Here is a 24,975-nt window from a genome sequence, read left to right as displayed (position 1 = left end):
CATTTCGAAAAATCGTTCGAAATATGTTTATACACCCCTAAAGACTACAACATATCCAAGTTGCACCAAAATCCGAAATGTTACTCCGAAAAGTGTCCGACTTCGCGTGGAATGCCCCCCAAGTAGATTAGACCTACTTAACCAGAAACGAAACTCCGCGTTTGCTTTAAAGACCCAAGCGAGACTTACGAATATTTCCCACCCCGATCTCCCTCATCTCAGGAAAAATCGTCCAACTGATTTAAGATGGCAGTTGCTTAAAGCCTGGCCACGTTTATAACGCGGGTAGGGCGGAAGGGAATCGCGAGAGAATGAATTCGGACGGGAGCCGTGGGTGGAACAGTGCCTATCCCTGAACTACTCGAAATTGATCCTAATCCGTAATCCGGCTTGTTCAGCCTCCTCCGTCTGTTCTCTCCCAAGGTACTTAGCACCCGGGACGACGAATCGGGAGAAACGGAGGAGGGAGCGCATTCGGGACAGGAGGAGAAGGAAAGCTTGCGTTTCCAACGGGAGCAGCCACTTATATTCGGAAGGCCAGCCGGCGCGCGATGTTCCGTGCATTATGCATGATACGACGGTGCTTAACGCTCGTCCAAATTGTAGCCGGTCGATCTGAAATTTCTCGCAGCGACTACAAACGACGATGACGGCGGCGGGCACGCTCTCGCGAGCCTGCCTACGGAAATGCTAATTGGAACGTCGCTTTAATTAACGCGCGATACTTCACGGTTCGCCGCGATTTACCTTTCTTATCGGGAAACTTTCCACCCCCCGTACGACTGTCACGACGCGAGTTAAGCATGCGAGGTCACGAAGGTCTACGGTGCAGCCAAGAAAATCACTTATTATAAGGCACCCTTGCACAGTGGGATTCTTGAACGATCGCACGCTGCGTTCGCTTCAGTTTCGTGCAGGGTTTTTAATCGCTCGTACGATGGAGATAAACAAAGTAGCAAGGCGTGGATTTATCGTACGAGTCAACAGGTAAAAATCCAACACCATCCACTCTGTAGCCCATCGTCGATTACAAATTCTTACTTTATCCAACGATTGAATCGTCGACCGATATATCAGCTAGCAAGATCGGGACGAGCGTAATCCACGATCATGGCCCCCGGAAGAATGAAAATTTTAATCTAGATTTGTCGGTGGTTCCCTCCTGTTTTTTACGACGCCTCCGTTCGCCGTTACATCGGCCGTCCTTATCGTGCCGCCCGGGACCGCCGTTTATCACGTTAAAACCATATTGGATTCCCCCGATCGCCGCGTGCCCGTGCCCAATGGCACGCAGAGACAAGGGGCCCAGCGTCAACGTGGTATAATTAATCGCGTAATTCGCCCCGCCAAGACGCGTCAGAATTATTCGTCGATTAATCGGGGATCGTTAGCGTGGCCGTTTACAACGCCCGATACGTTCGAGGGGTGGAAGTTGGAAAGTCCTCGGAAAATTCCAGCCCCGTTTTCGTAGGCGGCCGACAGACGAGCAGCCTTAATTAATCCCGGCTCCCCAATTGCTTCCTCGCGGAACGTTCAACCGCTCGAATCTATCGTCGACTCCCTGTTACCAGACGGAAACTCCCAGTTGTAACTACGCCCGTCTAAGTTTCGCGCATCGTTCAGCGGCGACGGGGAGCGCGAGTATTTAGGATCGACGGCCAGCAGACAGTACAAGAAACGAATTAATTATTCATGGACGTCCAACGTCCGCAATCAAACACGCGCCACTGTCACTTTGTAACACCGTTGCGCGGGGGGATGGCGCGCGTTGTTTAGCATGACTATAGCACAAAGCAGAGAGCGTTACCGTGAGCACATAAGGACGGCAATTGTACCTCCAGGCGCACAACACCACCCTGCGCGCTCCTCTTTCCGACACGCGCCTAACAGGCATAATTAATGCGACGTAGGCGCAATCGAAGCGCTGCTCGCTGCTGCGATGTACCACAGCTATGTCGCCGCGAGTTTGTTGGTTAAAGCTCGTTTCTTTTACTACTTATGTTTCATCGGTATGACTAGCAAAGAATTTCGTTATTCAAGAGAATATTTTTGTAAGCTCTGCTCGCCGGTCAGCGGCATGAACTGTGGCTGACTAACAAGGGGTGTTTCTACTTTGGTAAGGAGTCGGACGGAAAATCGAACGAGACGCGGGGACTTGGATTCCACGCAAAGACTAGAAGAAATTCGAGGCGGACATGTATATGCATGTAGATTAGAAGAATGGTATTCACGATGAAATCTGTGCTCACACGCAGCGTGTAGGAAGAACGTTTAACGAGCCCTCATTACGCAAGAAGCTAACTTATGCTACGCGCTGCACGTTTAGTTGCGTGCAACAATTTCCTGCGAACTTTGTAACTAGAAAGGTGGAAAGTTAAGCGATAAACGTTGCCCGTTGAAATTCGTTTACTAGTCTCGCGATACATTCTCCTTAAGTGCTTCGCCGGAGAACTAAAGAAATAATGGAATCAGTTTTATCGCTTCTGAAAATCGAACCGTACCTTAAACACGAAACGCATTTGCACTTTTATTATAGGGTAGATTTAAAAAAAAAATTAATGTTCTCTTGTAAACTACTCGAATTCCTCTTGTCTCGTTTATACGAGTGTATCGATTACATCCAGTGACCCTCGTCTCTTCGAGGTACAGGTTGCAATAATGCGATTGCGATATGAAATCGAAGCGCCCGTCCTTCGGAGAGAGAATTAATGAATTGAAGAAGGTATTTAGAACACTTTAGCTTTAAGCTCGTTCTCGGCTCCCGTTTGCATCAAGTTTCGTTGAACAGCTGAATGGTAGTCATGAACAGTCCCCGTCTCGCGAGGAGCGTGGATCAGTTTTAATCGCGACTCGTGAATCGAAAGGAATCAATGGGACGATCTCCATTTCCCACGTACTCCGGGACAAGAATGGCATTCCTGTGCCGGGCGAAGGACACGCGAGGGTACACACGTGTCTGCGTGCATTCATGAATCGAATAAAGTGATCACGTGAACGGTGCCGCACGTGATCACTTTAATCCTTGCCATTGTTAACGGTGAAAGAGCTGAATGGACAAGGAACGCGTACTACGCGAGATGCTCAATGGAGAACGGAAAATAATTTTCTCCTTAATTCCTCTACTACGTCCATCCTCGTTTCACCCCCTTAACTAAAATCATCCACTAAAATCCGCACCCCTGTGTGCCATTAATAAAGTAGAAGTCGATTCGGTTAATTATGAGCACGGCGTAACGTCGATCTAACATAAAAGCGCGATTGTATTTCGGTGCTCCGTAAACAATGGTCGCTTGATATCCAGACCGGCAACGACGACTCCCCCGACCCTTTCTATATGCAGCAGCAGGAAACGGAGGATTGCGCTCGAGTAGAAAGACGGACGAGAGGCGGCAGGAGGAAAAGCAGAAGAAGGTGTTAGAGGATCCTTATCCCTCTTATCCGTGCGCTCGCACTGTTTCCATTCTGAATCCACGAGCAGGGATTACTTAACTGGAGAAATTCATCCGAGCGAAAAGAGGCTGCCGTCCTTGTTCGACGCTCGTGCTCGTTCCACGGGCCGATCGGCCCGCAAAATGAAAGTCCCCTACCGCTGGAAACCGGAAGAATCATTATTTTGCGAAGAAACGAGAGGGATCCGACGCCGGCTACGGGTCCGTCAAGCAACATTTTCCTTCCCACGCCCTCTCTCTCTCAGTCATTATCCTCTTCTTTCCATACTTCGGGGGTAGAATCGTCTTGAATGCGATGCTCCGCTGCATAGAGCCGATCGCTAGAGGTTCGTACAGAAATTTCGCGTGCGCAGCGCCTTCGTCTATCTCTGCGGGCGGATGGCGAGGGGTCAGTTCGATTTCCGCGTGCAATCCTGACGAATTCTCGCGTGTAACGGGTCACGCGAGACGCGGAGGGGTCGGGAGTGGGTGGCGAACGAAAATGTTTCGAGTGGAAAAAGAAACGTAGACGGGGCATGTCAAAGAGTTATTGGTAATTGCGTCGGCCTTTTCGGGCCATTGGCTTTGATAGCTTCATACTTTACGGAATCGAACGGGAGACCGCATTCGTGTCTAGCCCCTCTTATATACTGCCCCACTAAAATCTTGGCCCGGACAATAGATAATAGAAGGAATACCATCCCGGCCCTGCTCGAGAGAAGGATCGTCTGCCGTGATATTTAGGCGGTGGCCACGCTTCCGACCGACCATCGCTTCCAAACCTGGCCCTTCGTAAATCACCGCGAAACGGTCCACGTTTCGAGACGATCTTGTTCCTCGTTTGCCTGAGGAGAGTGGCGAGATATAACTTATGGCAAACCGTACCACCGATTTTCGATCGTGGCCGGCGTAGTGCTTCACAGACGGAGGGTTGAAACACGGCGGGTATATTTTAAAAGAACGATTCATAGAATATGTATAAAACTACAGCGCAGCGTGATCAGCGTGCAATTCCGCAAGGGGTGCAATAAACTCCAGTTAATCCATCCATTTTTCCAGGACAGAGGGGGCGAGCCAGCTAGCGGGATACTAAATAATTAGTGAACGGTGCAGGTTTCGAGGCGGCAGTTAAGCAGGTCGGTAGGTTACATGGTAGCTAAGCAGAGGGTTGATGGAAGCAGGGAGCGCTAAGCGCGTCGCTATGTAAGAACCGCCCTGCCTCTTCCCACTAAGTAGATGCTTGTCAGCGGAAACTTAATTAAATATCCAAAGTGGATGCTGGAATTACTACAATTAGTATGACGGCTCTCCCTAGCCCACCCTTATTACCCAGCTAGTCCCGTCCGCCCCATTCGCGGGTATTACTACTTAATGTCTAATAAATGTCACACCGACCCCGAGCGTCGTACGTTATTTCTTTCCTACTTTCCTCTCTCGTCAGCTATGCAAAGGAATTTCGGTATCTCTCGCGAATGAAGGAGAGAGAGAGAGAGAGAGAGAGAGAGAGAGAGAGAGAGAGAGAGAAATCGAGAGAGATAGAGACAGAACAGAGCTGACGAGTAACGAACTGCGAACGCAAAAGTTAGCTCGCAGTTGTCGACACCCTTTACCATCGAATTTTTATACCCTTCCGCGCCATGGGGTGACGGGGTGTGGTAAATTAGTTGAAATGTATGGAACCATTCTACGGAAACTCGTGCCCCGAGGATAGCGTCTTCCAGTGAAATTTTAATTAATTATCTGAGCACAGTAGCGTGTTGTCAAATTGTTTGATTAATGTGAGAGAGAGACACGGCCTGGCTGCGACCTAGGACGAGGGTGAAAAATCGAAGATCGCGATCGAAGGGAGGGACTTTATCGGCGATGGCGCCGGGCACTCGAGACGATTCGGGAACATTTGATCGTTCGATTCGGTGTTACAAGCACGAAGGGGGTACTTTTGCTGAACTGGCACGTAAATACGAGACCCGAGGACTTTCTTTCCCTTTCGAGAAGTGGTCCTCCATCATCCGCTCGGAGAAAGAAACGGGACCGACGAGGAGGGCAAATTACAAAGGAGGAATGTAGAAGCCGGACGGACGCCTTTTGTCTCGTCCGAGATTTTTCCCTGCGATTTAATTGCGGGGAAAGGATCGTCGCGGCCGAGCGGCGACGACGAGGACGACGAGGACGAGAGAGATGTCCAGTCGTTTATTGCAAATCGAAGGAGAGAACCGTCGTACCGATGAATGGTACTCCAGACACTCGGAACGATCTCGACAAACGGATGAAATTACAGCCGAACGATCTATAATCGAGTGTCTGCCCAACGACGATAAAACTGGGGGAGCTAAAAAGGCGGGGGAGAGCTTGGAAAATTTCGAGCAACCGACGAGACACTGAGTTTCCCCGCTCTATTTTATCTTACTGTTTATTTTGCCCGTACATTTGCATCCGGCAAATTGCATACTCGCCCGAATTTCAGCGGCGAATTTCCGATTGCTCTTGCGACCTTTTATTTCCTACGGCTCGAGGAATGCCCCATAGGAGCGAAGAAGATCCGAAACAGAGGCCAGACAGGGAGAAAGAAGAAGTACACAGGGGCGCGCGCGTAACACGCTATAGGACGATATCTATTGGCGCGGGAGAGGAACGGTTTACAACAGAATATTGTCCTGCCTAAGCCGCTCTCCAATATTTCATCAACTTTCTTATTCCTCCTTTTCCACCGCCTTTCGCGGGGTCCACGTCGCCTTTTTTCACCCCGGCCCTCTTCCTCCCTCTGGATTGTTCTCCCTCCCGCGAGGCAGCCTGTTTGGTCTCAGGGTGACGACGACGAAAACGAAGCACGCTAAGCGTATCTAAGTATTTTATCAAAAATTCAACGGCGAAAATACCGTATTTCTCGCTGGTAATGCCCGACAATAATTTCCTTCCTGCGGGGTATATACAGTGATCGAAACAATGATAGGTTCACTATCCGCGTCGGCTGGTGTGCTGTGTTTATTCCTGTTTACATTGTCGGAAGCGTACTGTGTCGCTTGTTATTATTGCACAAAAATGTGCCCTACGCACTATGCAAGCAGTCACTCGAATATCAAGCGTTAGTGTAAAGACGTACTTCTTTAGGAAACATACAGAAAATTATCGTGTATAGGATACGAAATAATCTTAGGTTCACGGTGAAATATTTAAAAAATTCTTTTGTCAGTGAAATTCTTTGAATATTTTTGTATAGTGAGTAGAAAGATTTATAATCTTCAAGCATTTCGAAAAATATTTTATGTTCATTTAATACTTTTAAAGCATAATGGGGCGTAGAAAACCTATGTTTATTTCGCCCATATATTTCAAATTTCCTGATAGAAAATTTGTAACTGACACTAATAAACATTATGTTGCTGAATTGAACTGTGTATTTTGTTAATTGCATTAGAACGAATAAATAATAATCAATAAAATCAAAAATACAACATAAAACACATTTTTATGTCAACCAATTAAAGTGAACCTATCATTATTTCGGCCACTGTACGTTTCAGATAGAAAGAATACGAAGTAGCTTGCCCACAGCTTCTAAGACTGAAATACATAACACCTCAAGCATCATAAACAATCACTGAAATCGTAGGGCCACTTCATCCTTCATAACTTTACACTGAGGTATCCCTGTGTTAGGAATCTCAAGTACTTCATCCCCTGTAGCAGCATTTCCCACCCACTGGTGTCCTGGCCGCGGTTTTAAGATGAAGAAACAGCGGAAAGAAGGGACTAGTGACCGAATCCGGACGTTCCCTAGCCAACCATGCTAATCGACGAGGAAATGAAATGTTGTCGCTGTTTCGCCCCAAAAATTTCATATCTCGCGGTGGCAAAGCGTCGATCCGTTCCGTGCGTTCGCGAGACAAATGTTCCTACCGAGGGAAAAACCGAGCAAAATAAGCTCGCCAGTCGCGAGCAAACCTGATTCGTTACACCCTCGACTTCCCCGCCACCTCGGTCCGTAACTTGGTCGGGAACAATAAAAATTTTAGTGCAGCTGGCCGGGTTATTGTATGGACAGCGAACGCTCTACTTGCGGCGGCGGGGACGAGGGTGGGAGGTGGACGGGCGGTTCGGGGGGGGGGGGGGGGAGGTTTGAATTACCAAAGTACAGCGAAAAAAAATTTCCCCGGTGTAATTTCGGTACAGCGAGCGGGCGTAAATATATATCATCTCGCGGGGAGGGCGGCCACGTAACCCTGCCACCCTACCAACCCCCGTGGGTTCTGAAAACATTCTATAACCGGATCCCCGCTTGGCATCGTACGTACGTACGTACGTGTGCTCGCGTGGAATCGCTCGATACGCGAGGCAGAAGCGAGCGAGCGCGGGGCACGCCGCGATGGCTGGCCCGAGATGGGGCTAAAAAACCTTCAGCTTCGCGGCAGCCCGATATTAAGGGCCGCTTTTAGCGGGAGTAATGAATTTTAACGGTAGATGAGCCCCATAGCTGTTCAGCTGTACGCCCCCGCATAGCCGACGTAAGAAATTGCGCCCGCGAAATTATTTCCTTTATAAATCAGCGGCCATACGTTTCGACGTCATCCCACCTTAACCCGAATACCACCCCTCTCTCTCTCTCTCTCTCTCTCTCTCTCTCTCTCTCTCTCTCTATCTATCTATCCCGCTCTTGCTGTTTCTCACCGCGATGTCTCCATACCCGCCGAACGGAGTTCTCGAGAGAAATGGTCGGGGTTTATTAACAATACGTTATCGGTTGAAAAATACTACTCGTGTTCCGCGGGAGGAATTGCCACTGGGTACCAGTATGCTTGCAACCGGTGGTAATCCACAAAAGCGGGGAAAATAACAAGAAGGATTACCGCTGCTATGTTGTCGCTTGAGATCTAGACTTCTTTGTCTCGTGCCGAGTCCATTTTGCTCGGGACGCGGGTGCTTCATTGAGCCGGCTAAGGAGAACGCGTTGCGAGTCGCAAAGCTTGTCTCGAAGATACACAGAGCGTTCCAGGAGCTGCAGGTGCAAGCTCGAGTGGCGAATAGAGCACGAGGAAAGGAACGAAGAAGTTCTAATTAGATCGCAAGCTGGCAGTCGTTTCTGTGATTACACGCACAGAAAGCGTGCCGAGTTCAGCGAGCTGTGATGGATATTCGTGTTGCACGTAAACACGAGAGCACTGCCTCGAGTCCGGCCACTCAATTGTACCGCTAAACTGCTATCCACGAACTTGAAACCTCCTGTACATGCAGCCAAGGTTTTTATCGACGCGAGAGGCTTACAAGAGCGCGGTTCAGCGCCGACGAATAAGAAGTTCGGGCGGAATAAACCGCGATTGTTTCACGTCCCTGGCGACTCCCGCGAACACGAGCTTCCTGGATGAAGCATCGGAGGAGGCGAATCTTTCAGCAGAGAGTAGAGGACACGGAGAGACATGGGCGTCCGGTATGGGGCTTGATTTGGTACCAGAATAGCGATGGTGGGGATGTAGTAATTTGTCGGCTTGGGAAGGCGGCTGGCTCCAAGCTGATAACAGGGGGTGGTCCATTCTCCTCTGATTCAGCCACCCCGTTTCTCCTCGTCCTCCGGTTCAAGCCCTTCCTCCCTCTCCCGACCCTGTCTGTTCCACTTGCGAGTATGCCAACCCATGGATCCGCGTAAGACGTCCGGTCCCTCGCTATGTCTAGGATGTGTACGAGGACAACGGCGGGGGTGGCGCAGAGGGAGGGATGGGAAAGACGACAATATCAGAGGCGAGGAACGAGACACCAGGGGATTTTCCATAATCGAGCGACGTACTCCACCGTCGTTTATGACTCGCGCCAACTTCCAGCCGTGATCTTACGTAGCTTTTCTCCGAGAAGACGCCGCGATAAAAGTAATTTCTGCCGGGGATCCTCTATAATAACGTCGCGGCTAGTCGATACGACGGTCGATTATCGCCAGAGTGAAACCGATGAAAGTGGCTCTCGAGGGTAGGAGAGAGAGAGAGAGAGAGGCAGAGGGGATGGAATTCGCTGGGCGAAGAAAGGTGGAGTGAATCGTAATTCGATGGAACGGTTTAAAGGAGGCGCGAGGAACAACCGACGGGTGCTGTGCAAACGGGCAGAAACAAATCGAAGCTGGCGTCGTGGCGCTCGTTCGATTCACCTTCGCGGGGAATTATTTCGATCGTGGCAAACGGAGCGTGTAACAAGAGTTACCCTTAATTCGGCCAGGAATCCACTTCGACGGAGTTGAAATTCTTGAGCCGGCTGATTGGCGAACAAAGTTACCTTTCTAATCTCGTTTCGCCGAGGACCGACTGTTCCCAAATTTATTCTGCCAGGCTGTGCAGGTCCGCGCCACCGTCTAGACCGCGGTGTCCCAATCGGTTTAGCGTTAGCACGTGGAGGGTGGTAGGTTCTAATTGCCGGCTGTGCGACGAATAATCATTAGATCAGTGTGTTTTAACTATTCTTCCTCCAGATCCCTAAGCGTGATCCAACTGGATTACTAGCAGGTAGAACGAACGGGCGGTTTCATCGAAGAGGGTGGTCTGTCTCTAGCAAACATCTCATTCAACACTTTCGATTCATCCCTCCAAGAGCCCTCGCCCATTCGAACTTAATTTCCACTTTTCGTGTACGCGCAACGTACGTGAGTCTCCCCTTCCCGCTCCTAATTAAGCTCACCAATTGCACCCTTATCTTTAAAACTCCGAGCCACCGGACAAGAAGAGTGTGGAGGCGTAACAGGCGTCGATGTAAAATTTCATAAGGCGCTCGAGCAGCCAGTTTCAAGAAGCTACGGACCGGTTAACACCGGCGAGGCCGCGCCAGCCCGAGAGTTAGTATCTTTAATATGTCTGACGTATGCAGCAGTTAAATTAAAGCTCTCCGGGAGCTCCGAAAGCTCTCACCTTGTTTCAGCCCCGTACGTACACTTGGAGCCCGCGGTAATATCGCATACCAAACCCTCCGCATACCTCCACTTTCCCCGTTGTTTTACACTGGCTAACTGCCTTCGGCCAGCTTCCGAACACAACAAACTTTTTTCCGACCCGACCACAGCCGACCATCCACGATAAATAAATTGTAATCAAGGGGATGATCTCTTCCGCCTACTACGAGGATAACTAGGACAGCATCCACTTGCTCGTTTTTCGAATTCAACATCGGGTAAAGTTGAGTTCAACCGCGGGAAAAAACTACCCCGATACCAAGGTAGCTTGAAAAGCTAAGATCGCAAAGTTTCTCGTAACTCAACCCCACCGCGTTTCGCCGGTTCGAGTGTCGTTTTACTGGTAACCACACTCTCGCGCCGCCGTTATTATCAAGCTCGCAAAACTAACTTCACCACCTCGTCGTTCCCTGTCGGAATGACGCACAACGACCACCGCCCCTGATACCCTATACTGCTTAGACATTCGCTGCTCAAATATTCCCGCGAATCCCGACTGTGCTTGGACCGTCTGCGAGCATTCACGGACACGGGACGCGCGTTTACGCGCGCACGTACGACCAGGTAGAAGCTTAAGCCACGTTCTCACGGAACATCGGCTGCTGGTATTCCAACGACAACTGCGATCCACAGCATGGTTGTACCGGAGCCCGGGAATATTGTCCGAAATTCATGCAATTAATCGGTGCAACGTCAATACCCGTGTTTGGTTAATATAAACCGTGTCAATATTAACGCGGTTGAGTGAACTATATGACGTAATCGGCGTTCAATTATTATGCTCCGGATGCAGTTGTAATTAGTTGTACGCAATTAATTCTTTGCAACGTGTCATGTGTGATAATATTATTAGCATTACAACAGCTATATTCCGTGATCCTTTCTGTACGGTTTTATGTAGGTACTGGTGGTCTATGGGGGTAGCGCAGCAGTGAACTTTTTGTTTGTCGAATACCGCAGGCGGAGTGGAGAGGGGAGACAGAGCAAGGAGGTGGGAGTGATGATCGAAAGAGAATTGGAAACGAAACGAAGAATGAAAACACAATTCGACCTACAGCTCTACGCGATACGTATTCGATACGACTCCCCCTAATACAGTTTTACGTACAGACTTCCACTTTTAACTTTACGATCCCATCCCCCGTTCTAGTTTCGTTTACCATCCGCGCGTGAGAATAGCGACGATTCCCTGGCTTCTGCGTTCCAACAACAGCAAAGCCTATCGCGGGCAGTCGATCGAGATCGCGGGCACGATAAAAAAAAAAAAAAAAACTGATCGGCGGGCGCAGGAACGTTGAAATTCGCGCACGCTAATGGCCTCCTTGCGGTCAGACCCGAGGCCAGTGTGAACATGGCATTAAAGCGTATCTGGGAGCAGCAGAGGCGCACGGGCGCGATCGCGCGCCCGACCCGCCCGATATACCGGCATAACGTATTCTCCTGACAGCCAGCCACCTCCTGCGGGTACAGAGAGCTTTTTAGCGAACTGTCAAACTCCGCCGAACCACGAATTACTCATTCCAGCACGTATCCCCGATGCAGTCCCGCAAAGCGCGCCGCTGTGTGGATCAAAGACCCGCCCTCGACGGGGATATACCGCGGACGAGAATTTGGAAATATCGATCTTGGTCAGCGACACGTTCGAGAATTGCCGAACCACGCGAATGAACGAGTGAATGGAGAAGATTGATTGACCGATAGATGAGGCCGAGTTAGAATACCGATCTCGGGCCAATTCGCTCCCCCGCAGTGGAATATGTTTTGTCTGCCGGTCTGAGGACTGCGCCGACATTTGTTTGGGCGGGCAAGCTGCATGGGAGAAGTTTTGTGAGACGGGGTGCAGCGAAATGGTGTGGGAAAGTGAAATCGCGTCGATGGAGGATGGCGAAAACGATTTGGGATGAGAAAAGTAAGGGGAAACTCTTATTGTTGTATCCTTTCGATTAATATGGGTATGTAAATTGCTTGTTTCTTTGCTGAAAGTCATGTGTGGAGATATCGTAATAGAGCGCGAACTATTTTCATGTAATTTCTCAAAATGCTGCGACGATAGCGTTGATAATTTCAATAACAATGCATTTTCAATGTAAAAGTAAAGCTGACATTGCATAAATATTATTATAAAATTCCATTGCGTGTGTTTTTATATAAGGCGATTCACTGTGACTTGGTAAATTGGATAATTATACTATTATTGTATTTTTATTAAAATTGTATTATCATAAGTTATTGCTAGACTGTATTTAAAAAAAAAACACTATTTTGTTAAAAGAAACTGAAAAGGACGACTCTTATTGTACAATTAGAGAGCTTAGTAATTGCCTAGAGCACAATATTACAGTGGTTCACCCTATATATGAATATTATATTCCATACACATCTGCATCTATATCGCTTCGAAGAAATCGCTACGAAATTCCTAACATTTCAGTCAAATTCGCTACGACTCCCCCTAATCTCTATTTGCACTCATCTAATTTTCCCGCCAAACGCGAGAAAGCTCAACGGCTCGGACGGAAATGGCGGCAGCTTGCGAGATGCCGGAAGCAAAGTGGTAACACTGCCGCCGTGTTCCCGCTATTTCCCGCTACCGCTGTTCGGCCGGCGAGCCGTGACGCTTGCTAAAATTTCCGTATCCCTCCGAAGCATTCATACCCGTCAGGCAATGTCGCCGAAGTATACATCGCACGTACCTTTGTTGTCGTGCGTTCCTTGTCTGGTGTTGGGCACGCTTCCAAACCGTTGAAATTCCTCGAACTCCCAAACAGCAATGACCGCAAGCGGAACGTGTCCGGTTAGACGAGACGAAGGGCACGCTGGTGGACACATATCCCACGTAAAATACGTCACAATTCCCGAGAAGCTAGGCGTTCTTACTGACCCTTAGTCGATCGTAAGAAAGCTACAATTATTTCAAGACGCGACGACATTATCGTGACGTACAACGAACGTGTTAAATGTTTGCATTGGAGCGGAGTACACGACCGTTTTTACGAAAGTTTTCACTGAAAAGTGACAGTCCACACGCGTAAAACATTGCACTGACGGTAGAGGAAGGCGTTCGCGATGTTAAGAAGTACTTTACAGACTTATTACGGCACAAGGAAAGCCTCGGGTTTAAAAGATACGCGCGCGAAGCTGTCGCGTTACCGACCAACGCGACGTCCCGGAAGCGAATGAAGTAGCAATACTAGCGACGCTCCACGGCCCCCGCGCCAGGCCCGCCAAGAAAGCGCGACGGCGCGAAACTTCAAACGGCGTTAGCGGGTACCAATAATAAACTGATCAACGAAACTAGTAATATTGAGTACAGAAGTTGTTCGTTACATGATATATACACTGGTACTTTCTGACCTGTTTATCGTAAAATAACCTAAGGTATCTGCTATTTATTAAATGAATTTACAATGTTAATTTGTAATCTAATTACTATGTTATGTGTATACTATTTATTTCAACAGTTATTCGTTTCAATACAGCGGGTTTTGTAGGAGGAAATCTTTCATATTAATAATAATCTGCCACCATTCCGTCGTTCATCAAGCATTTTAACATTATGAATCAATTTCTGAGGGAAAACCTGCGTTTCAAGTTACAATACTAATGGTGCGCTACGATAAATTCCGCGCGTACTGACTGACGTTTATCTCAGGGGTAATTTTTCTACACGGCACAGGACTCTGTTAAAACGTCTGTCGTTTTCTTCCCCGTCGGTTACGTCAAATCACAGACGACGTATAGGATAAACCTATCCTACACCTCGTCTGTGGTCAAATGTAAAGTCCTTTGGGGAGACAGCCAAAAGCGCCTTGTGCCGTCTGCTGGCATCTACATGACCCTCTTTTAGCAACAGCCCATAGGTGGCGGTTATATCGACACATGATTGCAATAGCGCGAATGCTTGTAGCGCTGTTGCCATTCACATCTGCACTCGCGCGAGCGCGGCCTGAGTTAAGGTACAACCCTGTTTAGATACATACTGTTCCAGATACATACTGAACTATATCAGATACATACAAAGCAGTTTGTAACATCTGGACTTGGACTTTGAAATGATATTCTACGTCGAATGAATTGTATTCAATTCTCGATGTTTTAATGTTCGATAAATGTTAATGCTTATGCGTATTCACGTATTGCAAACTATTAATTAAAATGTTTAAATAGTTTTTGTTGGACTTCGTGAAAAAGTAAATGAATACTTGCAGAATAATTAAAATATTTGGAAGAATAATTTGCTTTCTACGACGATCATGTTTGGAATTTTCTATTTGCGATTTTTTTAGTTTCGTACACTGTTAAGCAACAAATGATAAAGGCCACGTTTTTCAGTATGAAACCTACTATTGCGGCTATTGATCGAGCTGAGCGTCTGCTGGTTAAATAGAATGTTCTGTGGATGTGCCCTTACAGGGTATTATCTTGTTGGCTCGCAAAGCAACCCTTAGCTTGGGGATCGTTCACACTCCGTACGCATGTCCCTTGAATTCGGTCAAATGTTGTTTGATCGATAGTCGAAATCACGCTGAAAACTGTTGCTCAGTAGATGTCGCGATGCAGGCTGCACCCCCCGGTTGAAATCAGAAATTTCTTGCGAACAGTTATTGACGTGGATGAACCTATTTTTTTTATTCGAAATTCTATAAAAATGAGTGAGTTGTTCAGACAGAAATGTAAGAAATACGTCTCCTCCAACAGGAAGATGAAAATTACGGGAACTAAGTACGTGGCTCGTGCGACGCGTTCTCGTTTCGTTGTGATTTTATTCTTTACAAACTTGCCCTTCGATTGGCAGGTGGGAATATCCGATTCCAAAATCCGCAGAGTATTGGGAGAAAGTGTGTGATGAAGAGGCGAAGAAGTTACTCGTAGTAAGAGATCCCTTCCTCCACTTTTCCTATCGTTCCTTTCCCGAACATGATACTAAACTTCGTAGCCTTAATACTTACAGTAACAATAAAGCTTTTAATTCAATTCCTTCTTCTAATTCTGATGCAGATGGTTCTAAAGTATCCGAAAACTCTTTGCATAAGTTGTCGTCCCCAAAATCGAGGCTTAATCCGAATAAAGGACACTACAACGGCAGAGAATTATTTCCAAAATCAATACTGAAAGCCCCATCTCGAGCTCTTTCAAAAAGTTCAGGTCCATCGTGTAATCTTGATGCTCCGTCTAAAGTTACACGAATCCCAAAATTAGATACTCCAAGTCCTCGACCTAGTTCCAGTAGAATTTTCCCGGGAAAAGTGGATCATATCCGTGCTTCCTTCGGCGTCCGAAATGAACCGAAAGCGCGAGACGAAAGTTTGCCAACCTATTCTACAACTCCTTCATCACTGAATGCATTTCCAACCATATCAGCCTCGCATCCGACATTAAAAAAGTCGCGGAAACGTTTACCGATGCATCCAGAACATAAATATCCAAGACTACCACGAGGAAAGGATATTCCAGCATCGATATCTCATGCATCCCTTCAAAACCCTGTAGGCACGATAGACAAAGACGAAAAGAAGTTTCGAAAACCATCGAAAGCTCCAAATCCCTCAGATTTCTCCACTCGATGTGCTTACAAAGCGCTAAAGTATTTAAAAAGAAGTAAAGAATTAGATTTTGATCGCAGGTACAGATTTTCCGAATCAGGCGACGATCCTTCCGACCACGGCGATGAAAGTGTGGGATTGTGTAAATCGGAAGACTCTGGAAGACGTAAACAAGAGGACGAAGAATCCTCGCAAGTGGAGTTGAAAAGAAAGTCGCTTAAGTATTCACAATTCATAGATACCGATGTTGAGCGTGCAACTTTGAAATTGGAGGAGACAATGTCGAAGACGATTCCCTCGGGGACACGTTCTACATCAGGACCGAGCCCCCAATTCATACACCCCGAGACTCGGGAAACTCCTTCGGCCAGTATTCTATCATCTATCCCGAAATTATCTGGTTATCCACGGAAAAACCGTGACAGATGTCTGCCGTGCATGTACAAATCGTTCCAAACTCAATCGCCGCGTAAGATCTCTTTCCCCATGACTGTTTTACGAAGAACCATAAATCCTGAGGCCGCACGCTCTGCCTCGCCTTCCAGTGCGTCTCTGGAGTCCACTTCCATAAGCATACCCAGCTTCGAGGATGAAATACAAAGAATCCTAAATTCTGAAGCGAAGAACAGGAGTGTAATGTTCGATGAGGAGCATGCTGATTCCCAGAGTGGAATCGTTAAGGAAACTCCTTCCTCGTTTCAAGAAAAAGTCGAGGGACCAGTGGAGACAGTGGAACAGAAGGGTATCCCGGATTCAGGAAGTTCGGAAAATAAAGTAACTACAAGGAATGATGAAGGGGATCAAGGAGACAGCGGCTTAACTTCAGTGACAAAAGATTTGAATGACAATGCAAAATGCACGCAAGTTGCTTCTTTGGAGCGATCGAAAGTTTCTTTTTCGGTCCACAGTGTAAGTTCCGTCGAGGACGAATCATTCTCGGTTTCTATAGGCGACGACCAATCTAAACGGAAGCATGTAGCGCCGTGTCACGCTCCCACGATTTTCAGGCCTAGTTTGGAGCCCCTGAGAGCTTTGAGACTCAGGAAGCCCACGACTCTGCAGGATAGAATTGCTCTCACTGAATCGACATTGATTACAAAGAGCACTTCCGTCGACGACTACGACGACGTTCCGAACAAAACGAATAAATCTAAAATAGACACGAAGAAGCTGGCACTCGAAAACACAGAGCTCGGAACTCCGAAGAAGGAACAACACGGCCTCGGAAAAGGGACTGATGCTGTGCCCGATAGCTCGGAAATTGTTACTGCCTCGTTGACAAACGCGTTACAAAAATTAGCCTCCGTTCAGGATAATGTTTTCTCGCGAGCTACCGATCCTTCGAAACCTGTGTCAACGGTGCCGCTCAGAAGAACAGGCGAGATCGTAGATACTTTGGCAAACGTTAAGGAGAACGCGTCATCGACGTGTATGTTGGAAAGCTTATGCAAAGAGTTTTCGGAACGCCTGTCAAAGAATGCTACAAACAAGACGACCAACGCAAAACGGACTGACGAAACGATGACGACGCTAACGAGGTTGTTAGTGGACTCTAAACGCTATCTGTACCCCGACAAGTTCCCCTCCGACTTACTTTTCTCCACGACTCAGCCACCCCCGTGCAACCCCCGCATCCTCCGACACATCCTGCCATCAAAATCCTACACTCTCATTGCGCCTTTGCTGGGATTGCCGGAGTGGCAGCCGAAAAAGGAGACATCGTTCGCGGACATCTTTGGGAGACGTCGCCGCATCGATGAGAAAGCTGCCTTGGAGGAAACGCTGTCTACCTTCGATAGAAGATTAACATCATTGGAGGTGTAGTCGATATCCCACTTCAAAGAGAGCCAAAGGGAATGGTATCGCAGTCTCGTGTCATTCTTAGATAGCATTGTACTTAATTGGCACTCTGACGAGCCGTTCCACTTTACTGTGTCCTTTTAACGACGCCTTCTTTTTTTTTTTTATAATTATCAAGGTGCATCCACCGACACCGAGAGACACCGAGTCAATCGGTGACGAGGAAGAAGTGGGTCAACGTAGATACAATCCTTACGCTCTATTTCTGATACGGCCAAGACGCAAGGTGCGATATCTGTTCGACATCCCCGGGTAATTCTTCAGCGGGAGTGCTTAACGAGTCGCGTAAAAGAAGGGACATGAAACAGGGTCAGTTTTGCGTAACAGGTTATAACATGGCGTCCTTTAAAAGAGAACGACATGGAGGGCTACGATCCGGACGCGACGCTGAGAATGAGAGCCGACAATGTGATGAAGAAGATCTGCCAGGACTTCTGCCAGTGGCTCGAAACTTTAGGTGGCACGGACACGACTGTCGACGAGGAGGTTCTCAGGGATATGTTTGAAATCGATTTCAACGTGGAGGCTTGTAGAGCGATGCAGGTAAGGGATCAGATTTCAGGGAAGCATCGGCACCTGGCTCCGGCAACTGTTGCTACGGTCAAGCTCGATTTTTATTGCTTATCACCGAGAATAATTCTGAGAGTTGGCGTAACCAGCTCGCCTCGCTGCGTCTATATCCTTCGTTTCCTTTTTGCCTTGCAAACAGGTATCGATCCAGGAGATGCCAGTGGTGCCCGCGGAGGTAGCCTTAACAAGGAACAACCCCGGCGCGAGTATGCTCGCGATGACAAGGAATCACTTGATGAGGGACGCCAAAGCTGAGGAAACATCTGCGAAAACTAAAGCCTTTGGCACTACAATGCCATGGGAACTGCAATTCGTCCCGCCCAAGAATCAAGTGAGAAAGCTGTGGCTAGAATGCGAGAACGTGCCGCGCGATCTGGAAACGATGGACGTGGTCTGGAAGGGCATCACGCATTTGAAGAGCGTGAGAGGTTTTGTCGAATGGCTTCAGCAGCATCCCGAGGTAACATCAGCGTCAATTGGGGGATGAAATTTGGCTAAACCGACGGTTATAGCTCGGATGCATTGTTCCCATATATTTGCCTCTAAATTGGCCTTTGCCAAATAACACATAAGCGCGCTAAAGACACCCGATAAATTAAACCCATTGCTTCCGAGTATTATAATATTACGCCAGGCTGCATTGAAATCCTCTTACCTGCTGTCACAGGTTCCGCCGCCGGAAGCTCTGAAGACACTCGTATCAATGGATCTTAAAACCCTAAGGCAGACGGAGGACGACGAGGCGTTCGCGCATCTCGAGCTGGATATTAATCAAATTACGAGTCTGAAAGTGGCAGACAGCGTCCAAGTAGTCTCCTAAACGTTCGTTTCGCCCGTCATCTTTCTTCAACGCACATTACAGTCCGTGACGCGTCGCGCGGAGTACCTACATATCAGCGCGACGATATCAAAGCACATCTCCCCCACCTGTTTGGGCTCGTTAAACCGAATTATTACAATTACCGCGCAATGTTCGCGCTACTTGCTTTTGCGCTTTCGTCGCTTTTGATCGTACCGACGCATCGATATTTTAATTACATTTGATTGAGCCGCAGTAAATTTCGGACGGACACAGAATGAGCATCAAAAATCAACGACGCGATGGCGGCCGGCCGTTTCAGGCTCTCTCACATCGGTTTCCCTTATAAATGAGCCCGTGCGGGCGTGCGTGTAACCGATACGGCCGGTCCAGTCGATGACACGATGTCAAAAGCACCGTTTTGCGTACGAAATGGAAGGGTTAACCTCTGAAGCCTCCGCGAATGCGCGGGGGACGCGAGGAATTTCTGACGGGCCGCTCGGTATCATCATTTCAACGAATATCAAGCATCGATCATATTTCAACCGCGACGGGAAACGGAATACGCGAAGCATCATAATATTCTGGGAGGGCGGGGAGGGGGTGGTATTTTCATCATCTACGCCCGTGGCTAAACTGGGATATTTACCGTGAACCGTCACGGAATAATCGCCCGCTCGAAACAGAATAAAAGATGAAAAGACCGGGTGAGCGGTTCGCGTTTCAGAAGCCGAACGGTTAACTGCGTTCGCCCTGCTTTTGCGCCCTGGATGTGAAAATAAACGATGCATTTCACCGTGGCGGCAATAAATAGCGAACAACACGATCTCGACGTCACTCCGACCGATTCCTTTGACCGCGAACGGATCGTCCTCGTTATGGCCGATGTCGATAATTGCACGGCCGATATAATGCAAACGAGACGTCGAGGGATATTGGAAACGTATCGCTAAGGTGTCCCTGTCGTTGTCTGGCCGCGACAGCGGGGACACGCCTCGAAATCACGGATCCATCCTACGGGGCTTGAAAGCAGATGAGATTTAAAAAGAGATAAGAATAAAAAGCGGAAGGTGGAACTGTAAATCGTCTCGTTTCCGATGTATCCTCTTACGAGGCCCTCCATCCTTCTCCTCCGCTGAGCTGCAATGACACCGTAACTCGAGTCATTTCCCGAGAAGAAATAAAATATCATTATCCGGGCGAACGGAAGAACGGAACGCAGGCGAGAAAGTTTCCTTTTTATAAAATCCGGCCTCGCGACACGTCACTGATGTCCTCGTTAATGAAACTCTATAAAACGCGAAAGAGAATTCTCCCCGAAATCACCGCGCCACAGTGGTTTTATTCGTTAGCTGCGCCGGTCTTTATAATTCCTTTTCAAGGGATTTCCCATGTGGTAGCGTCCATGGAAAAAGGGGCGACGAGGGAAAAGACGACCGGGCGGGAGGGGTGGGAGTAAAAGAGACCTTAAAAAAGGAGCAGAAAGGATTCCGAAAAAGTCGACGAGGAGAAAACGAGCCGGGGGTGGTCGGAAGGGGCTGGAGAAGGACGGAGAGTCATCATTGGCCATTGACCATCCGTTTCGCTCCACTTGGAATAGAGACTTGCGCTCGACCGAGAAATTTAACAAGGCGCACGCTCCCGACTGACAATAGCCAACTTTCTGGCCACCCTATGCCTGGATTTTAATTACTTCAATTTAAACCTTCGGCGTTCCTCTGTAGTGTCTCAGGAAAAGGATCGCGCGGCGATTGAACCCTCCCACGGATTCTTTTGCGCCGTGAGCGCGCCACTGAAAAGGAGAAACGGCGAAGAAGCGCCCCGATCGTTGCTCGAGGAAAGCCGGCTGCATCGATCCGGCGACACGTATGTGCATTATTAGGCGCGTAACGAATCGGCATCGTTGTTACATCAGCAATTACAGGCTGTGACACGGCTAGCTGGCTGTCAGGACGCATTGTCGCTCCCGCTCTTCGAGCCCCCGCCTCGGATCTTTTATTCATGCGATCAAGTTTGCATTTAAAAGCTCTGCTCCTCCGCGGTCCCACTTCGAATCGCTGCTTCTCAGGCTAGCTGCTCCTGAAAAGATCAAGATTCGGTTCGCGCGCTGCATACAAGCGGGCCGTATGCAAATCCCCTGTACCTGTTTGGAGATTTTATGCAACGTGACGCGTGAATTAGAGAGGGAGGCGGGAGTGGCGGTGGAAGGGAAACGGGGATGTCGGCGGGCGGACGCCGGGAAAGTTTAATTTCTCCGGTTCGACGAACGGAAAAAAACGCGACGCCGCCGAATATGAGCGGAGGACGGAGCGGGCGCGAGGTGATCAAATCGGATGACCGCGTTTTTGTTCCGCAACATAGGTCGCGGAGAAGCGCCGTTGGTCTAGGGCGATCCGGTTCGCTACGTTCATTCGACTTACACAGGCAATCGGAACGTGTGAGAGAACGTACGTAGCTATTCACAAACGAAATGGGAAGCGCTTCCTGCCGACCATTCGCGCCAGTTCGATCTATTGTCGCCGAGTTTGTGACGGTGTGCGTATAACAGAAGTGTGCCTGTTATATGACTCTATCTCCGCATCGTTCTCGTCGGCTCTCTCTATCCTCATCGCAACCAACGTCCTCCTCTCTGCCTTATTTTTCTATCGACCATCGGCAAGAATATCAAAGTCGTTCCCTTTCTTCTTTTCCACGTCACTCCGGAAGATGAAGAAATTACCGGCCCCGACTTTTCGTCTACCTGTAACCAACACCTCCCCCCGGGGTGGATTCGACGAATTTTCAGCGAAGAACCGAGGCGCAACAGCCCCGAGGAACCAGGCAAATACCTTCCTCTGCGCTTCCTGATTGAATCGTTAAGACGCGAGGGTGCTGGTTTCATATAATAAACAAGGTACCCGCTGGAGAGCGGATAAGATCCGAACGAACGGGAAAGCACTGTGTACCTATAAGAGAGGAAAAATGAAGAAGCCCGGCGGGTTAACTGAAAACGGAGAAAGAAAGTTGCCGCAGAGTGAAAAGAGGAATATCTGGCGCGAAGTCAGGATGGGATGATGCTCAGACGTATGTACCAGAAATATTTGTACGTCATTGGAATGAGCGTGGGTTTGAAGCCACGCGTTCCCGTTGACCACGCTTCGATAAGCTCCCTCTGTTCTGCGCCTCCTATTCTTCGAGTTCCCGTTAAATTTCAACAAACTCTCGAGACCGACGAGACATTGCACAATGTTGAACAGCGCGGCGTAATAGACTTCAACGAACGTCCGGTTTCACCCGGAAGGCCGCTCCCATCGCGTTTACTCCCGGCATAGTTACACGGCCGTGGCACAGTGGTATAACGCGATTCTTCTGTTTCTGCGTCACGTTTTATTGCCAAAGGACAGCGTGTCGTCGGCGGCCAGCTTGGTGGATCGGTCAGTCTCTCGTTGTCCTTTGACCCGGTGACACGTCGACCGTCCCTGATTATGCGAGCGCGGACATCCGCGATCAAGTACAATTAAACGCCTCGGGGGTCCAGCGACGCGACAGTTTTACCGGTGGAATTTCGCCGCGCCGAAGAAACTTTGCCTGCCGAGCGAGGCGAACGATGGAAGTGCTTGTTTCGACGCGGGTCGCAACACGGCGCCGCAAGTGGACGAAGAAGAGCCGTCCACGGGGAGTGAAACTGAAGGTACGTTTCTACGATTTTGCCTTGAACAAAGGGGGAAACGAGGGAGATTTCCCGTCCAGCTTCGAGTAATAGTACAGCCGACACGTGACTTCGCCACCTCCCTTCTCTTTGCACCTAAGCAAAGCAATTAGACGGAAGTGCGAAAGAAAATGTGTGCAGGGCGTAATGACGCGAGCAGGGTAAAGCGCGGGCCCGTCCGGCGTTTCCAGATGGATTCACCAAACCCTCTTCAACCACGGACGAATGTACGTGGTCTCTCCTATCTTTTTTTGAGCCCTTTGCATGGACCCTCGGTCGCGTTGCTCCAAACTGACCGTAAATAGGACGCGGATTCATCGACACGTACGCCGGGTTCCGCGCGAAAAATGAACGATCGATCTCACCTGGCCTCGTCTACTTTTAATCGAGCATCGTGCTCTGCCCGGGCACCAAGCTACTTCGTACTTTGCCAAGAAGAGCAGCACGATTTCTACGCGAAGTCTCAACTTCTTTGCAATTACGTCGCGGTCACGGATCTCCAAACCCTGGACTCTCCAACAATGAGAGCTGGAAAACCGAATAACTCTATCGGACGGGGTCAAGCTCTGCCCCGTTGAATCCTCAGCGGTGGCGAAGTCCTGGCAGGCTGATTCGCTTCCTTGCTCCAAGTGACTCGGATGCGATGGAGATCGATAGGAAACCCCCTTGTCCGGAGACAGCATAGGTTGCCATCATCGCAGAGAAGGCTGCAAAGTATATTTACATACGGAGCCGTGGTCAAAGCCTTTACTTTGCACCGATATCAGACGTACGAGTCACGGTTCAGGGATAGCCCTTTCCCTCGAGCCCTTGCTCCACCGAATTGGGGATGACCCTTTTGGGCTGTATGCGCCTCGCCGCAAAATTTGCGCAGAGACAATGCTCATGGTCGAACGCCCGCCGGACTTCCCGCTGCTTGCCAAGCATATCATCTCTTACGGTTCATTAGAACGTTCTGCATAATTTGTTTCTTGCGGCGGGCAGTGGATCTGTTACCGCTCCTCCGTCTTCCATTCCTCGTTCGTTTCTGCCAGCTACAAACTTCGGGGACTACTTTACGCGCAGGATCTGGTGAGATTGTTCCCGGGTATACACCTAGTGCGACGCGTTACGCGATACTCCCACGGTCAATAAACAGAAACTCGTTGAATCTGGAATACCTGTTGAACACAGAAACGGTGCGCATTGGCGGAAAAATTACTCGCAACCAGTAGCACTCCCGTGGCCACAGGATTTCAACTTGGGAACGAACTTACGAGAGGGGAGGACATTTTGGTAGACCGAAAATGATGGTATTTTTGAAGAGGCTTTCCATTGCGGGCTCCTTTTTCCGCGTTTTTCGCCATCTTCGAAAGATATAACCCTGCGAGGTCGAATCACGCCAGGAATCCCGTGGCGAACGATGATAGAGGGGGGTTTCTGACGGCCGACAGGGGGAAGGGGATAATTGCGCGTCGGGGTTGACTTATAGCTTCTAAAACGGTAGCTCCTGCGAGCTGCTTGGGGATTCGAGGTAGTCGGGGTACCTACTTGCTCCGTGTCGTTCCGCGGATCGGCTCTCATTAAAATCACGTCTTTTATACCGCCCATGAATCCGTGATCCGTAAGTAAAATAAAACGTACGGTTGGTCGATCACCCCTCTTGTCTCCAGGAACGAATCCGGACCGGCTGAGGGTAGAGCGAGGATAATCTCGCGAGGGCGGGCCGAGAATGGATTATTCGTTTGGAAGTTGCTAAACGACACCTTACGCGTCGCTACTCGCTAGCCAGATTGAAATGAAAATAAGAGAAACTCGGGAGTTTCGTGTAATTACAAGCGTTCCCTGCCAGCGAAGGTAACCGGCCTTCGTCTAATCCGACCCGTTGGCAGACACTTAGCAAAGTTTCGATTGTACTTGGTGTGCGCGCACTTTCAACGCGTAAACCCTCGCCGCCCCGGCCGCGGATGCTTCGCGGGAGCAGCAGCTACGCCGGGGGTACAGGGCAGGAAGCAGGTAAGGATCAGGTGCGGTGCAGCGTGTTCGGTGCTCGAGACCAGTGAACTTTATTAAGCGATATTTCTCTAATTATCTGAGTCGGCTAGCGGGCGGGCGTAACTCGGCGGGTAGGCGGTAGCCTATATTCATGGGCAGCGTTAAGCGCCTCGGAAAGCATAAACATTAAAAAG

General features: G+C 48.9%; 2 protein-coding genes across 3 annotated transcripts in view; one reads left to right on the top strand and one right to left on the bottom strand.

The window, feature by feature from the left end:
* The window catches only part of Scgdelta (sarcoglycan delta), a 215,685-nt gene that overhangs the window by 181,466 nt on the left and 9,244 nt on the right, over positions 1-24,975 (bottom strand). The window contains exon 1 of one of the 2 annotated variants that reach the window (XM_076819866.1): positions 13,041-13,511. The exons of the other annotated variant lie outside the window; for it this stretch is intronic. The gene's annotated coding sequence lies outside the window, so the exon portion shown is untranslated. Of the gene's footprint in view, positions 1-13,040; positions 13,512-24,975 lie in introns of those variants that run through there. 2 annotated transcript variants of the gene reach the window in all.
* On the top strand, positions 15,750-19,176 carry LOC143373172 (uncharacterized). Its single transcript, XM_076820134.1, has 5 exons — positions 15,750-17,708; positions 17,869-17,976; positions 18,078-18,293; positions 18,460-18,780; positions 18,988-19,176. The coding sequence occupies exons 1-5, from the start codon at positions 15,750-15,752 to the stop codon at positions 19,138-19,140; spliced, it is 2,757 nt and encodes a 918-aa protein (XP_076676249.1). The 3' UTR covers positions 19,141-19,176.

This window comes from Andrena cerasifolii, chromosome 9, assembly GCF_050908995.1.
Source record: "Andrena cerasifolii isolate SP2316 chromosome 9, iyAndCera1_principal, whole genome shotgun sequence".
Lineage (NCBI taxonomy): Eukaryota > Metazoa > Arthropoda > Insecta > Hymenoptera > Andrenidae > Andrena > Andrena cerasifolii.
Note: the sequence above shows the minus strand (reverse complement) of the source record. Positions and strands in the feature narration are given on the sequence as shown.

Coding starts and splice junctions, on each gene's coding strand:
- LOC143373172 (XM_076820134.1), top strand. CDS start 15,750: ATGCATCCAGAACATAAATATCCAAGACTACCACGAGGAAAGGATATT. Junction 17,977..18,077: donor TGATACGGCCAAGACGCAAG/GTGCGATATCTG, acceptor TTTGCGTAACAG/GTTATAACATGGCGTCCTTT. Junction 18,294..18,459: donor AGGCTTGTAGAGCGATGCAG/GTAAGGGATCAG, acceptor CCTTGCAAACAG/GTATCGATCCAGGAGATGCC.